Source organism: Nipponia nippon, unplaced genomic scaffold, assembly GCF_047370975.1.
Source record: "Nipponia nippon isolate SJK-2023a ecotype South Korea unplaced genomic scaffold, ASM4737097v1 scaffold_5, whole genome shotgun sequence".
Taxonomy (NCBI): Eukaryota; Metazoa; Chordata; class Aves; order Pelecaniformes; family Threskiornithidae; genus Nipponia; species Nipponia nippon.
In genome coordinates, this window is record NW_028262369.1 from 9,831,241 (window position 1) to 9,846,345 (window position 15,105).

The window sequence follows — 15,105 nt, forward strand, 5'->3', positions numbered from 1 at the left end:
ATAGATTTTTACAGTCAGAAGGGACTGTTAGGATCTTCTAGTCTGACCTCCTGTATAACACACACTGAAGAATTAATGCTAAAGATGTGCTGAAAGTAAAAGGCAGTGTTACCCAAGGAGGCCCAACTGCAGCAGCTGCAGGAGCTAGACCTGGCTGGGGTGCTTCCTTCACTTCTGGGTGGCATCAGCAGCTTACATCTCCTTCCCTGCACGGAGCTGCCCTTTTTCTCATGCCACCCCATGATTAGGGGCAATGGGGTGTCCCCCAGGCAAGCAGGGATTTCCATGTCTTTCCCTTCCTACCTGCACTACCAACAGTTATTGCTGGTTTCTTTCTTCCTTGTCTTGGCCCAGAGGGCCCGGTTGCTGCATGGAGTGGAAGGGTTGGAGCCAGGATAGGGACTGGCCTTCCAACCTCCCACCCCACCTAGTTTGCTTTGTGTTGGCTCCACAGGAGGGAGGTGTTTGCATGTTCAGACAAGTTCACTGTTTGGCCAGCCATTCCCCATCTCCTCTAAGAAACAACATCTTGCCAGAGAGAAGCATCCTTCAGCTTGGATTAGACCACGAGCTGCCTGTTGGGTTCTGCTGGTGTTTCTAGATGTGTGTAGGGCTGGCCTAGTCAAACAAGCAAAATTCTCAAACTCTAAGGAGCAGAATAGCTCCCTAGGTCTCGTTGTGCATGGGTTCCTGTCTTTCCTGTGTTTCTGCTGTGGCTTTTGTTAATACAGTGAAATACACATACCTCAAGATTATATTCAGTGACCAAATCCAAGGTAAAGGTTTTGATTAGCCTCGTTAGATCCAGTTTGTTCTGTCTGCCATCTTCAAGCACTTCATTATGCACAGGTTTTCCCTTGGACAAATAGCGAAGTTTGTGAGGTTGTTGGCCTTATCAACTACCGGAGCAAAGAGACTGCCTTTACTCTAAAATGTTGTTCTCAGCTTTGCTATTTTGTGATCCTCAGTAACTGAAATTCCATAGCTTGTAAAATGAATGTCACAGCTAGATTACAGAACAAGATTATAGCTAAAATTCAAGGTACAGCTGACAGTTTTAATTTGCTTGGTAATTTTAACACACTGAAAGATCTTTTCTATATTTATACACGCTATCTGTGACATACACTCACTCAGGACATCCTTGGTCTGACTACTTCATAGCCTAAATGTTGGTGCTACTTCTATGTAGTTTTGTTCTCGTTGTTGGCCACTTCTTCTGTTGTGGATTAGAAGAGAAGAAGATTCCTGGCCAAAAGCAACACAAAGGCAAAGAGGTGAACGTCTGCGAAACTCACTGAACCTGGCAGCACATGTTGATTAGAACATGGGTTGGAAAATAAAGCCATTTTATCCAGATCCTTAACTATGAATTAGGAGCCTGAATGTAGGCAGCCAGATTGAAAATATCAGTTGTCCAAAGGTTGCTGTTTGCCTCCTGTTTGTCTCTCTTGTCTGTAAATGCAGTATTTTTTGTGTTAGGCTCGTTGAATTTCAACTAGGAAATTATTTAACCTGAAAAATTCCCAAACTGCCTTTCCGTAGCCCAAAGCTGCCATGGCAGCTCACTGCACCTTGCCTGCTAGGCTTGCATTCCTACCTTCTTAAACACAACAAGAGTGTTCTTTTCGATGCCGTAGTTAGCACAGACGTCCTTGCTGGCTGTCATCCCGAAAGGCATCTCTGGCACATCTCTTGCCGTCTCACAGAAAACTTCCACGCTGTCATTGTGAAGTTCCTAGTCCCAGAAAGAGTATTTATTAAGACCGTGTCCTGCGTCCTGCTAGGATGTGTAGGAGTGAGAGCTACAGGTGAGGCAGGCCCCTGAAGGCTTGTGAGGTAAAGAGAGTGTAATTGTAAAGTGGGTATAGCTTGCCATGGTTTCCTCCAAGGGGAGATCTTCACAACAGGGGAGATCCTAGGAGTGCTGTGATGCCACGAGTGCATTCACCTTTCCGGCTAGTGTCGGCTGGGCTGGGTCAGTATGTATGGTGCACGGTCCCCTATGTCCTCCCTGTGATAATCACATCTGCCCTGCGCTCCCCTGGCATTTCCACACTCTGCAAAGACTTCTGCAGATGGGGAAGGATCATGCCAACAGCTGCTCCCCTGCCGCAGCCCGTCTGCATAGCTGGCAGGGTGTGATGGATTAGAGAGGAGGGCTCTCTGCTTGCAAGAGGGCCTGACTGATGTGTTTGGTGCTTTGACTGAGTGCTCTTCGAGGCAGGGACCTTGACTCCTACATCTGTCAAATAGTCACCGTGCTGTCCACCCTCAAACTAAGAGTAAATAAGCATGATGAAAGGCAACAGGGCTTCCAGATTTGATTTAATCAGACGATTATTTCATGCTAGATGAATAGTAATTTATATGCTGAGACCTCCCAAAACAGCCTGGCACTCACATTTGTGAGCAATCTGTGACTAATAGAAGGCCAAATACAGCTCTTTATTTACTTGGACACTATTTTGTTGGCTTCCACCCATTAAATTTTGACATGCCCTAGATCATGCTCACCTATTGTCATTTCAGCCCCCGACTGAAATCATGGAGTCCAGTCAAACACATCTGCAAGCAATATCTGCTATCCGCATGGTTCAGGGAACTCTCCAGCATTGCTGTGATAGTAAGGGCTTCTCAATCTGGCCCAGCACTGGAAAACTGCCTTCCTTCATAAACGGCTGCAAGCAGATTGCTGCAAAGCAAAATTCTGGGCACACTGAGCATTTTCACAGTTTGTCCTATTATGCTGTATGTGCTCACCAGCTCTGTTACTATGGGGCGTTTTGGTAATGAATCCTGTTTTCCACATCCATAAAACTTGGACTATCCACTGTAGCCAGCCCATTTGGGACCTTATCACCTCAGGTATGAGTCCAGACACTGTGCTTTTAACTGGGCAGAGAGATAACAGAGTAAAAGTCTCTTTAGTTAGAGAAAATCCTTGACCGAATGTTTCAGATATTAAAGATTTCAAGGACACATTGAACAAGCAGGAAGAAACTGTTCCCATTTTACTGACTTCTGACTGCATGTCTTGACAACTGAAATTTATTTTGCACTGTTTGACTATTGTTCTGTATCATTCAGCCCCAAATCCTAAGAACCTTATTCAGCTCTGGAAACTAGTAGGAATTTGCTTGAGAAAGGACTACATGAGTTGGATCATATACAGTGTAATATTTTATGACTTCCTATCCACGCAGGTTTCTTAGCTGGCAGGAGCTAAAAACCACAGTTAGCATGATATTCATGGAGCTGTGCTCTGCCCCCCTGAGTTTCACTGAAGTTGTTTAAATCATCAAATGGAAAGATGAAGAAAAGGCACTCCAGTATATTAGACAATATATACTGCTTTTTTATGGACTTAAGCAGGAAGGGAACAGTCCTTCACCAGAACAGCCTGCCATTATTCATGTCTATGATTTTACACCATGTTTGAATAGAAATGCCATGATCAGGTAACCCTAGATTTTTGGATCAGTTACAACTCTGGGCAGGTATTACTTTTTGCATTTGGAGACTCCAGTAGCAGTATAACCCACACCAGCAATGGGTTGTCTCTCCAAAGAAAAGGATGGAGTTAAGTAAGGATAGGTAGGTCAATAGTTCTGCCCTCTTCCCACCAGCCACCAAATTTAGGATGGTTTGGCAGAAGCCCTTTCTCTGAGGATACAGGAAAGTCTGCTGTGACCAGGGCTGTGCAAACACTGCTGTAGCATCGTGCTCTCAGAAGCTGCCCTCAGAGTGGTAGGTCTCTCTGCCTGGGTACCTATTCAGGAAAAGGGCTGTGGTGTCAGATGTTCTTATCTCTGCCTGGGCTGCTTATCTAGAAGTGTGAAAATGTGGATAGAAACAATTAAATTAAAAAAAAAAAAAATGCAGGAAAAACTGAGGGCCTGGGTTTTTGAGGTGAGTTCAAGGTCTTTTGGATGTGTGGGGTTTGGTGGCGATGGCAAGCAGTATATCCCAAAGTCGGAAGAGAAACCAGCCTTTTGACTTTTCCAGTGAATTACCTTAAAAAAGCCAATCACTGCCAAATCGTCAGCATGTATGATGGCTTCAGCCTGATCAGTCGAGTTGATTAAAACAGCGCTAGGTCCTGTTCTTCTTTTCACCCATGTAATAAAGGCTGAGGCCTGTCTGACTCCTGTGGAAGGAAAAGGGAGTTAAAATGACCATCAAAATGAATGACAAATTTCTGTGCAATCAAGATAGAGGCAGTGGAGGTGCAGAAGGATCCTGAATACAAATGGACTTGGGCTCCTTAGGACTGAGGTCAAAGCTGATTCAAAGTGGGCTTGGGGCATCCAAATTCAACCTCAGGTTCTAGTCACCATTTAAACTGTTGTTGACTCTAGAAGATCAACAATGGATCGGTACTGTGTTTTCTGGGACCTCTGCAAATGGCTGTACGCCCAATTAACTGCTTAATCACAGATAGAGAATAAAGATGAGGAAATTCAGACAAGTAGAAAACCTGTTCTGCAAGATTTCATTTGTCCCAAAACCACAGTAAGCTATAAAGAGCTATCGACCTGAGGTTTAATCCAAAATGACTTCAAACCAATTGCAGATTTTATTGAACTGTCTGTTCAATTAAATTAGGTGTCAAAATTGTTCCTTTGGTGCTGCAGAAGGAATCTGATAGGCACAGAGGCGTGTTAAAATTCCTCTGTGGTGCTGCAGCTTCACTTTTCAGTTTAGACATAAGAAACAAAGCTGAAGTGTCAAAGTTGTCCTTTAATTCTGGATTGTTCCATCTTTGGGGTTCCAAATTACTGCTACCAGTTTTACTGAGATTACAGGCAGTCTGTTTATTTGGTAAATTCTCTTCAAGCTTTCAGGAGTTTTAGGAATCTTGAGTGTCTAAAAAATACATTTTCTAGCTATCATGTTTTCAGAGGAATTGGAGCCACGAATTGAGGCTCAAGAGATGAAGATCTCAGCTGTACAGCAGCCCTTTCGTCTCCGTGAGTATGACATCTGTGTTGGACCACACCAAGAGTCTAGCAAAGGGTTAATGAAAACTGTATATGAAAAAGTCTGTATGCTGTGAAGTGCTATTGTCAAGATGTACAGTACAAGTGGATTATCAAAGATGCAACTCCTGGTACTGTGCATTTTAGCAATATGACAAGATCAAAATTGAGTCAGACCATTTTACTGCCATCAAGTCATTTTGCAGCAGGCTGCACTGCAACTAGTTTAAAATACTATTTTTTTTTAAGGTGAAGCAGGCAGGCATCTGCTCTGGAGTGTAGAGGCTCCAGAGCAAAGCACAGAGCAGTATCTAGTGGCCACGTAGCGTTTGACTTCTGACATCTAAATGCAGAATTGAGCTCTTGCAGTTTATGTCAGCGATATGACCCCTCAGCATATTTTCCATGTGGTTAATCTTTCTATTGGGTTGCTTTAAACAGCCTGTGTAGCTCGTTTCTACGGGCCAAATTCTGGCCTTGGTGTTGTAAATGATGATTTTACAAAGTCTAGGATTTGGCTTTCATGCTATGTCCATTGCCAGGACAGCCATTCAAAAATTCCCTCTTCCATAAAATATTTCAGTTAATTTCTGGATTTAAGCGAAGTCTGCAGTTTCTTTTGTGATATGAAGTATACCAAGTTCTGTATGAGAAGTCATTGGGTGGTCACTGTGCATTTTCAGTTGCCAGTTCTCAATGGTTTAAGTCATATGCGATAGGTGAGATTTTACTAGTTGTTGTACATAAGCATTTACCAGTCAACAAACTGTAGTTTATGTCATTATTGGTGGTACATGTGCTCTGAACAGTTGATACTATCTTGTACAAATCACAGAACAGAAGCCAGTTTCCTAACTTCTTGTGTCTTGCTAGTAAGCTTGTCTTAAATAGCAGTGCTCTGCTGAAGGGTGACTATGTGCGTGTTGCGTTATGATACTCTGTATGCACTGGTTCTCACAAGCATACCTGTCAAATAGGTTTACCAGTTTAAAAGAGGTTTTCTTGTCAATGCTATAGATTTAATCAGAGACTGAAGGTAGGTACTTTCGCTTTCGTGTATCAGCACCTCTAATAAAAGTTCAGTATGGCAAATCACGCTTTCAGTGGCATTTGTGCAGAAGCTGCTGTTTGCACAAGTCTAGATGATGGGAACTTGTTAAGAAATTCAATAGCAAGGAAGAGCAAGTTACTAAAAATACTGAAGATCAGCTTTCAGCAGCAGCAGCCACAGGGGGCTCAGCGGTTAAAGAAGTCTGAGCACTCGGTTGTGTATAGGCTCAGGAGGCAAACTTGAGGCTCCTTTTTTTGTTGATTGCATTAAACTTGTGACTCAACTGTATCTGCTTAGAGTACACGAACAGATGCTTGGCCAAGTCATGCAATTTTTGTCAACTCTGTAAAAGTTCATCATTTTAGGCAAAAAAAAAAATTAAGTATCTTTCTTGTATATATGTTCAGTGAAAGAAAAACTCTAATAAGGCCTGGATTTCCCAGGATTGCTCAAGTCAGTCCTATTCCAATATTGTTGTCTTTGCTTAACTTTCCATCAAAGATTGCAAATTACTCCATGGTTTTTCTGAGCCACATATGAGCTCCCTCTGATGGCTAAAATGCTAAATTCTTCTCCTTGGTTTGCGAAGTATACCTGTATGCTTAGTGTGAACTTAGTGAATTCACAATTCATTGTTAGATGCACAGAGTATTGCTTCAGCCTACTTCCCATGGTAGGCCTGCTACCCATGGGAATTGCAGTGAACTAGAAGAACTGCAAACGGAGCAGGTTCAGGACCAAATTCTTGTTTGGTTTTTATTTATGTTTATTGTAGTAAATGGGAGTAAGTCGTCTTGTTGGGGTGATTCTCTGTACTCAGTGGAATTACGCCAGCAATTAATTTGGCTGTGTGAACTAAACATACAGTTCAGTTATACACTTGGAAGATGAATTCAAATCCAATTTCTTGTATTGGTACAGAGGTAATTGTGTGTTTAAAACCATGGGCAAAAACAGTTTGCTGCCTTGCATATTCTTTACCTGAGCATCTATATTTTTCTTCTCAGCAGCATAATAGATCGGTACATCCTGTCATTACATATCATTATCTTATCAGTGCATAAGACAGTTTACCTTTGCAGTCTATGGGATCTTCCCTGCTGCCATCCACAAAAAATTTCACAGTAGGAAACTCTCGAATATTAAATTCTTTTCTCAAATCGTGTTGGTGTGTGACATCAATTTTGCCAAATTGGATTCTTGGAGCTTCTTTTTTAAGCTGTCGTGCAGCCTCAGCGAATTCTTCAGACAAATTCTGAGATGATTGAGATAAAGAAACATCTGGAAAGGGTCAACCAAAAGAGAATGGGTTACTTAGGCCGCAGCGTGAAGCTTTCTAGTGGAGGTTGTTGTGTCAAGTAGTAGCTGGAGGGGTTGAATAAGGTCTTTTACGACTCAGAAATAAATGAGAAATTCTCTTTTTACTTCTTTGTGTTCATGATGATTGTTTATCATTCCACATGTCCTCGGACCGGTCACAGTGAAAAACTAGTAGGATTGCAATAGTCTTCTGTTGGGAAGAAATGACATGGAATTAAAAAGTAGTTTGACTGACTGACTATGCTGGGTATGAGTTAAAGGGAGGTCAAGGGTAGAGTTAGATACTACTCACATTAGGACTTTTCAATAAGATACCATTTTTGTAAGCACTTCACTGAGGCAAACCTTTGTAATGCAGAAACTACTTTTCCAGATAAGGTACAGAGGAGGGAAGGAGAGCAACAGAGTATGACCTTTTAGAGACGGGTGGTGTATTTCTGCGTGCCCTGCTGTGTGCCAGCCCTTCTCTAGCTCAAATGGCAGTTGTGTGTATGGAGGAAGGAGAAAGGCCATCCTAATCTGGGCCCTGGAGTTATAAATTATATTAACATGAAAAAAGGACAAGAGAAAGAAACTAGTCAGACATTGCTGCTCTGTATTCAAAGTCAAATAAGAGGTAAAGGCCTGGAGCAGTTTTGCAACTTGGGTTGAAAAGAAAATTAATTTGGCTTTCTTTTGATAAAATTGAGATACCCTATGTTGTTAGATTTGTTTTATTACAAAGAGCAAAACCTTTTCTTGAGATTCTGCAGAGAAAATTTTTGTTTCATCAATATACTTTTCAAATAGGAACAGATGAAAAACATCCAGTTAATCTTGGTTTCATACATTTGTGTGTGTTCTTGTGTATACACACATTCAGATCTATGCTTACACAAGCACGCACACATACGTGCCAAAGCATAAATCTAACAAAGTAACTGTCTTTTGTTCTTTCACAAAATTACAAATGCACTTCTCTACAGCCTACCTGGTGAAGACATTGCCCAACATAATTATAACCAAAAAGTGAATGAACATTTCTGTATGAGTTCTAATAAATGAAAGATAAAACCACTAATCTAACTCAGTGCTGAGTTACATTTCTTGCATTATTCATCATTATCCTTGCTCTGAATCCCAGCCATCAATCATTTTCTTCCACCTAACTGCTACAGCGAGGAGTGTGAAGAGTAGCATTAAATAATGTTATTTTCTCAAAATATTAACCTGATAGGCCCTTCCAAATTCTTCCACATATAAACCCATCTTGGCTTAGGCTCACAGAAACCCCGGCACTGGAACAGCTGCTCCAGCTGCTACCATGCCAAAGGGGGTTCTCGTTAGTAGAACAAAACTTGGTGTCTATTCAGGGGGCACTCAGATACCATGGTGATGAATAGAAGGTACTTCTCTAAATGAAGTAAATGAGCCTTAAGGCATCAGTCCAAAGCAAATTGTGTTCTAATTGCCTGTAAAATTACGATTTCATCAACTAATTTTATTTTGATTTTACAGAGAGATTTGATCCTAACTTCAATTTCCTTTTTCCTAGTTATAAAAAATGGTCTTATGAACCTTTTCCCCAACAAGTTTGTAATGTGTTGTCTCGCAGCACAAAAAAAAAAATTGGAGTATTGCCAGTTGTACCTTGATATGCTCTAGACGTAACTGCAGAAAACCATGGTATCTGTTAGAAGCTCTGACCTGTCAACATAAGAAATAGCATGTATACCCTATAAAAATACTGCTGCTTCTATGGACAATGTGTGTTGAGCCTTTATGAAATATCTTTGCTTAAAATGATTGCACAGATATGTGGACTTTTAAACAGAACATGGGGTACCTGGTATGCAATTTAAGAGTGCTGATACCCAACGACTGCGTGTGGCGGGGTTAGCCCAGAACAGTTAGACCGAGTTACTGGGCTTTCCAAGAGGGAGGGCGCATTGCTCCGCAGAGGGTGCTGTGGGAGTAGGACGCAGGAAGCCACACAGCAAGTAGGGATCCAGCACCTTCCAGCTAATTCCAAGTCTAATGTTTTACACCGGAGGCAATTTCAGTATAATGACTTTTTCCTAATAACCTAAGGTTGCACGGCTGTTTTACTACAACTGGGAATTTGGAAGATCAAATGCTTATTGCGCAGTGAAATGGGACTCTCTTGGGAAGGGGCAGAAGAAATTGTTGAAGTCGAAGCCACTTAGAGGCTTCCCAAATATACAGGGAATAATAAACTTTATGGACATTAAACATGTATGTAGATTGTCGGGGGGGTGTTTAGGATCCATTTTTCTCTGACATATTTCAGTTCCAAACAGATCTTTTAAGAATGATCTCTTATCACTGAATGACCTGAACAGGCAGAGTTGCAGGTAACTAGTAATGTAACTAGCATGCTTAGATAATGAGAGTTGGTAGAGTTGTTAGCTCCTGGCTGGAGCTGGGAAAAGTGCATGACTCCATCCTGTGAAAAGTAATCACTGCACTCAGAGACCAGGAGAAATCCAAGTACCATTAACCTGATAACTGCGACACAGAAGTTCAGTGAGTGAACAGCCTTCTTCATCAGACAGATAAAAACTGTTTCCTTGACTACCCAGAAAGCATGTGGAAACATCCATTACGCACCTTCCCCTGCTTTCCTGAGTGATTAGGCTCCTCTTCAGCTTTCCATCAATTCCTTTTCATTCCACTCATTCTCTGTTTGCCTCCCAGGTGCTTTATTTTTCAAGTCGCCTGAGTGTTGCAGGAAATCATCACTCCTTTTATTTGGAGCCTTTTCTTGAGTTTTGTTTCGCTTCCTCTGTTTTAGATGTTTATTGACACCAATTGCTTCAGGCATTGGGGTGAGGAAGCAGCTGCTGAGGCTAACGCAGCATCACAGGCTCCAGACTCGAGGAGAGCTGAGCGCCAGCAGAGTACAAGGGCAGACACAGATGAGAGGTAACAGAGCTGGTGGCAAGGTCACCAGGGCAGACATGCGTGGGTGATGGGATGCCCGTGTAAACCAGTGTGCTGTGCCACAGCTGCCAGAAGTGAGAGGCCCTTCAAAGGCTGTCAGCTCAGGGACAGCATTGTATTAACAATGGGAGAATATCTTCATTATCAGTAGTTTTAGTTGTGTTGTAAATAAAAAGAAGGATAACTTGAGATTTTTAGATTTTTTTCCTAGTGTTTTTGACCTGTCTTTTGGAAGTATCACTGAATTCCCTCCCACCCTGTGTCATTGCTGTTTTGTGAAGTGTCCTTTTCAAAACAGATGTGAACCTCCAAAGGAGCATCTTAAAAGATTGCCACCATTTCAGAGCCACAAAGATGGTGAAGGGTTTAGAGGGGAAGCCGTACGAGGAGCAGCTGAAGTCACTTCATCTGTTCAGCCTGGAGAAGAGGAGACTGAGGGGAGACCGCATCATGGTCTACAGCTTCCTCACAAGGGGAAGAGGAGGAGCAGGCCCTGATCTCTTCTACCTGGTGACCAATGGTAAGACCCAAGGGAATGGCAGGAAGATATGCCAGAGGAGGCTTAGGTTGAACATTAGGAAAAGGTTCTTCACCCCGAGGGTGGTGGAGCACTGGAACAGGCTCCCCCGGGAGGTAGTTATGGCACCAAGCCTTACAACATTCAAGAGGCATTTGGACAACGTCCTCAGACATATGGTGTGATTTTTGGGGTTGTCCTATGCAGGGACAGGAGTTGGACTCGATGATCCTTGTGGGTCCCTTCCAACTCAGGACATTCTATGATGATTTGTTCAGGGGTACAGAAAATCCTGAAAATAAATTATCCAGCTTCTGAGAACAACTCAAGCTCTTTGGCTCAGATATGGAAGAATTAAAAAGGGCCACAGAACTATGAGACTTAAAAGCACCTGTGTCATGTTCTCTTGAATTTCTACTCTTTCTTTTCTTTTTGATAACAATTGAGCTGCAACCAGTCACCTTTTTAAATCACTTGCAGGGGGCAGACTGTATCACCATTTCTGCAGCCACTTTGCTCAGACAGCATTGGCATGTTGTCTTTGTGAGGAGAAGGCCCCACACTGAAGAAGAGTATTGCATTTTTCAGCACCTTCCCTGACAACTAAAGTTTCCCTTATTTTAGGAACTGTTGTAAGAATGCCTCCCTGTAAAGGTCATGTAGAGCAAATCTTATATACACCTGCATTCCCCAAAGGAAGGGTGTTGGGTGTGGGAGGATTGCCACATTTTCCATTTCAAGAGCTATAATAAGGTCTACATATTTGAGGACTTAAATGCATTTTTATATTTTACCTGTCTCATATGTCAGCAACTCAAATTTTATCAGTTTTGTTTTTCCATGGACAACCAGCGAACTAGGTTAATGTGAGATCGCATGCACGTTGAAAGCAAAGCCCGACAAACTGAAAGGGAATAAAGATTTTTAATCAGACTGTAAAAAAATGCTGATTTTTACAGCCCAAGCCGCTAGCAGTCTTGTTCTAGGCAACGTAAAACATTTTGTGAGAAACGACTCCCACTGCTCTGAAGAATTTACAGCATGACTGCGTAAGGATCAAGAACAAGGTGGGTACCATCACATGTCATCATCTCTATCTTAAAGAGTCAGAGTATATTTTGCCCAAAGCCACACCAAATGGATATGGCAAAAGTGGGAAGAGAACCAGAAATCTTGTACTTTGAGAGACTCTTTCTCTTGAGCACATCAATAACCTGAGTAAGCTGCTACTTATTTTCATACTGCGGCTTACTGATCTAAAATATATTGAAATATGGACAGAGAAAGCTTTTGCTGACACGTAAATGTGTTTAATGACCCTAAAGCATTCTTGAAGTGAGTATACATGAAAGCATGATGAGTTCTTCTTTCTTCAGCTAATTGCTGGTGGCCTCCAGTTTCATTCTGCAGCCTATATTGATGAGACCATCAATGTAGTGATGGCTGCAGTCATTGTGAATATGCCTGTTGTCATGCTAAATGCTGATTTCCTTGCTGTTAGTTTCTGCCATGGTCAGAATGTCATTTTAGCAGTCCCACTTTTCAACTTCTGCGTAGGCTGGTTTTACAGGTTCACTACAGTTACATAAATTTCTCTGTAGAAGACTCTTGAGATGAAGGATGGATTCATGTTTAACATATCAGAGTGGAAGGATGTTAATCTTACTGCAGTTGCAAACTTTCTTGTGTGACCTTGAATTTTCCCATTCTCTTCTACAGGGAGATACAGCCCATAATCTCCTGTGCTGACCTCTGTACTTTGAAACTGAGCTAATCTAATGTTTGCAGTTTACTTGACATCTTCTGCTATGTAAACGTTGAGGATTATTCTACAGTTTGGATCCTTATTCAAAGCATTCGATAAAATAAGCATGCGTAAGAGACACCTACATAAGGGACCCGTGCTAATCAGTAAGTCTCTGCAGCAGGCAACTAGAAGATCATCTGGTGACTCTTGTACCTGTCCAGACATGTATTTCCAGTGTCCTCTTCATTTTTATACACATATTTTGCAAACGATTTAAGTGACTCTTTTCAGAAGATTTACTCCTAAAAAACTGACACAGATTTCTGATGAAGCCTACAGGAACGACGCATCACGTTCCACCATCTTTCACTCTGCGCTAGCTTCCTGTAGGGAGCTTAGTTGTAAGAAATACCTGTTCTGGGTGGTTTTGAACTGTTTGCATTCACCTCCTGTGATGAGGAGACTGCTGTATGCTGAAATCAGTTCTTAGCACAGGAGTGAGTATTCTTTGGATGTTGGCTTTATGAGTGAGCTGACCATCTGATCTATATAATTGATTTTAAATCAGTCATGCCTCCCCTGCTTCCTAGAAATCCCCCTTTTTATGAACTATATGTATACATAGGCAGCAATTTCTTGGTTTTTTTCAATAACATCACCTTCAGCTTTTGTGCCTTGAAAAGGAGATGTTTCTCTTTTAAGAGTAACCCCCATCTTGTCTATTAAATGTCATTATCTCAGCACAGATTGTCAGTCACAGGCTGCAGGAATCCTACAGCTGACCTGGTGCCTCACTGGTTATACAAATGTTCTGCTAGAAAAGGTAAACATCACTTTTTCATAAATGAGAGTGTACTTGGCACACAAAGCAGCAGCACAAGGTCTGCACTACTTATGTGCTTGTCCTTAGGTTATCCCCGTGTTTATCTAGGAACTGAAAACTTTTCACTGGCAAGGACAGGAGCAGGCATTAGCAGAGATCTGGGGAGTCAAACATTCACCGGGGTCTGGGCCTTTTTCCTGAATTCTTCTGATAGGTGGGAGAAAGTGTTGTTAGCATGTGTTCTGCACCCATTTTGTGTTTCCCAAAATATGCCACTAGCCAAGTTAAAGGATTACAGAACTACAGCTGTAAGGGACTTGGAGAGGTCATTGGTCTGGCCTAAGGCAAGTTAAACCATATCTGAACCAATCTTGACAGCTATTTGACTACTCTGGCTTTAAATATTGCCATGAATGCAGATACCAGAGCTACCCTAGGCATGTTCCTCCAGCACATCATTAGGCTTCCAGCTGAATGGTGGTCTTTATCCCTGACTGTAGTGTCTGCTGTGTTTAAACCCATTATATTGCCAGTGAAAATAAAGAACAGTTTAATACCTGCTCCTTTGCAGAAACAGTGTACTTGGGTACATTTAACACGTCTCAGTTGCAAGATGATCAGTTGCTAATGTGGGCTGATGCGCTATGTTTTACCCCTGGGCTGGAGCATGTTGTGGGCTATTTCTGCCTCTCTGGCCTGGGGAAGCCTTAAACATGAATAGTCTTCACCGTACTGTTTGGGGGATCTGAGGACTATTCTTGCATGGAGAAATATGGGACAGTTGCAAAGTCCTGTAAAAACCCTTGTGATGACAGAAAGTTGGAAAGGTTTATGAAAGGCTTTTGAAGAGAAATTAAATAGGAGATGAATTTTACTGTGTTCAGGCAGTGTACTGTGTGGAAACAGTTCCTGTCCTTCAGAAAACTAGAGTAAGCTAAGACCTGACTTCAGCTGGTTACAGTTTGCGGTGGTGTGCAGCAGGGCTTGTAGTGTTTGTGCTTATAAGTGTACAAAGTTTATCCTCCCTGTGGTGAGGATTTTTGTCAGAGTGCTTGGGGTTTTCTGTTTTTGTTTTTTTCAAAGCAACAATGTTCTGCAATGAAAGTCAATACAGGGACTTATATTCACCTAATGTATAGTGTAAGCAGTAAAACTCTTCCATGTAGGCAACACTGGTGTAAGATCTACCTTCTGCTGGTGGCACGTGCTCTATATACCCTGTGCTCATAGGCATTTGAGTGATATCTAGATCAGTTTAACATGGATGGGGAGACACCATGGACTGCAGCAGAAGAGCCCTTTCACATGAGCTTTGAGATCGGGTGCTCCTAGCGCATACAAAGCACGTAATTCAGCTGGGCAGGCAGCAGGGCTTGCATCCGTGGGAGAGCAGGGGCACGGCTGTGTGCTGCTCAACAATGTTTTCAGACACTGTTCTCAGTGCCTTTACCAAAAACCAAAGAGAAGCTGGAACCTGTGTTCCTGTGTCCTTCCTCGCCCTCATTATGCTGCCCCTTCGGTTGCTTTCTTGTTGCACGACGCGGTTGGAATGAGGGCAGAAGGGTGCCAGATTTCTGGGTCATGACTTTGTTTCCATGCTGGTTACTTGCCCTGTGTACTTTGCTCGCAAGGGTAGCCTGATACTGCTTGGCAGAAAGTCAGCATATGTTTTTATGGTCAGCCTTGCCTGAAAGAAGGCAAACCTGGGACATGGTGAGGGTG

General features: G+C 42.3%; 1 protein-coding gene across 1 annotated transcript in view; it reads right to left on the reverse strand.

Annotated features, from left to right (window-relative positions):
* The window catches only part of PDILT (protein disulfide isomerase like, testis expressed), a 28,415-nt gene that overhangs the window by 10,274 nt on the left and 3,036 nt on the right, over positions 1 to 15,105 (reverse strand). Inside the window, exons 2-5 of the mRNA XM_009467734.2 lie at positions 7,108 to 7,314; positions 4,017 to 4,150; positions 1,601 to 1,738; positions 746 to 856 (exon numbers count right to left, since the gene is read on the reverse strand). Coding sequence (XP_009466009.1) covers positions 746 to 856; positions 1,601 to 1,738; positions 4,017 to 4,150; positions 7,108 to 7,314 — 590 coding nt within the window. The remainder of the gene's footprint in view (positions 1 to 745; positions 857 to 1,600; positions 1,739 to 4,016; positions 4,151 to 7,107; positions 7,315 to 15,105) is intronic.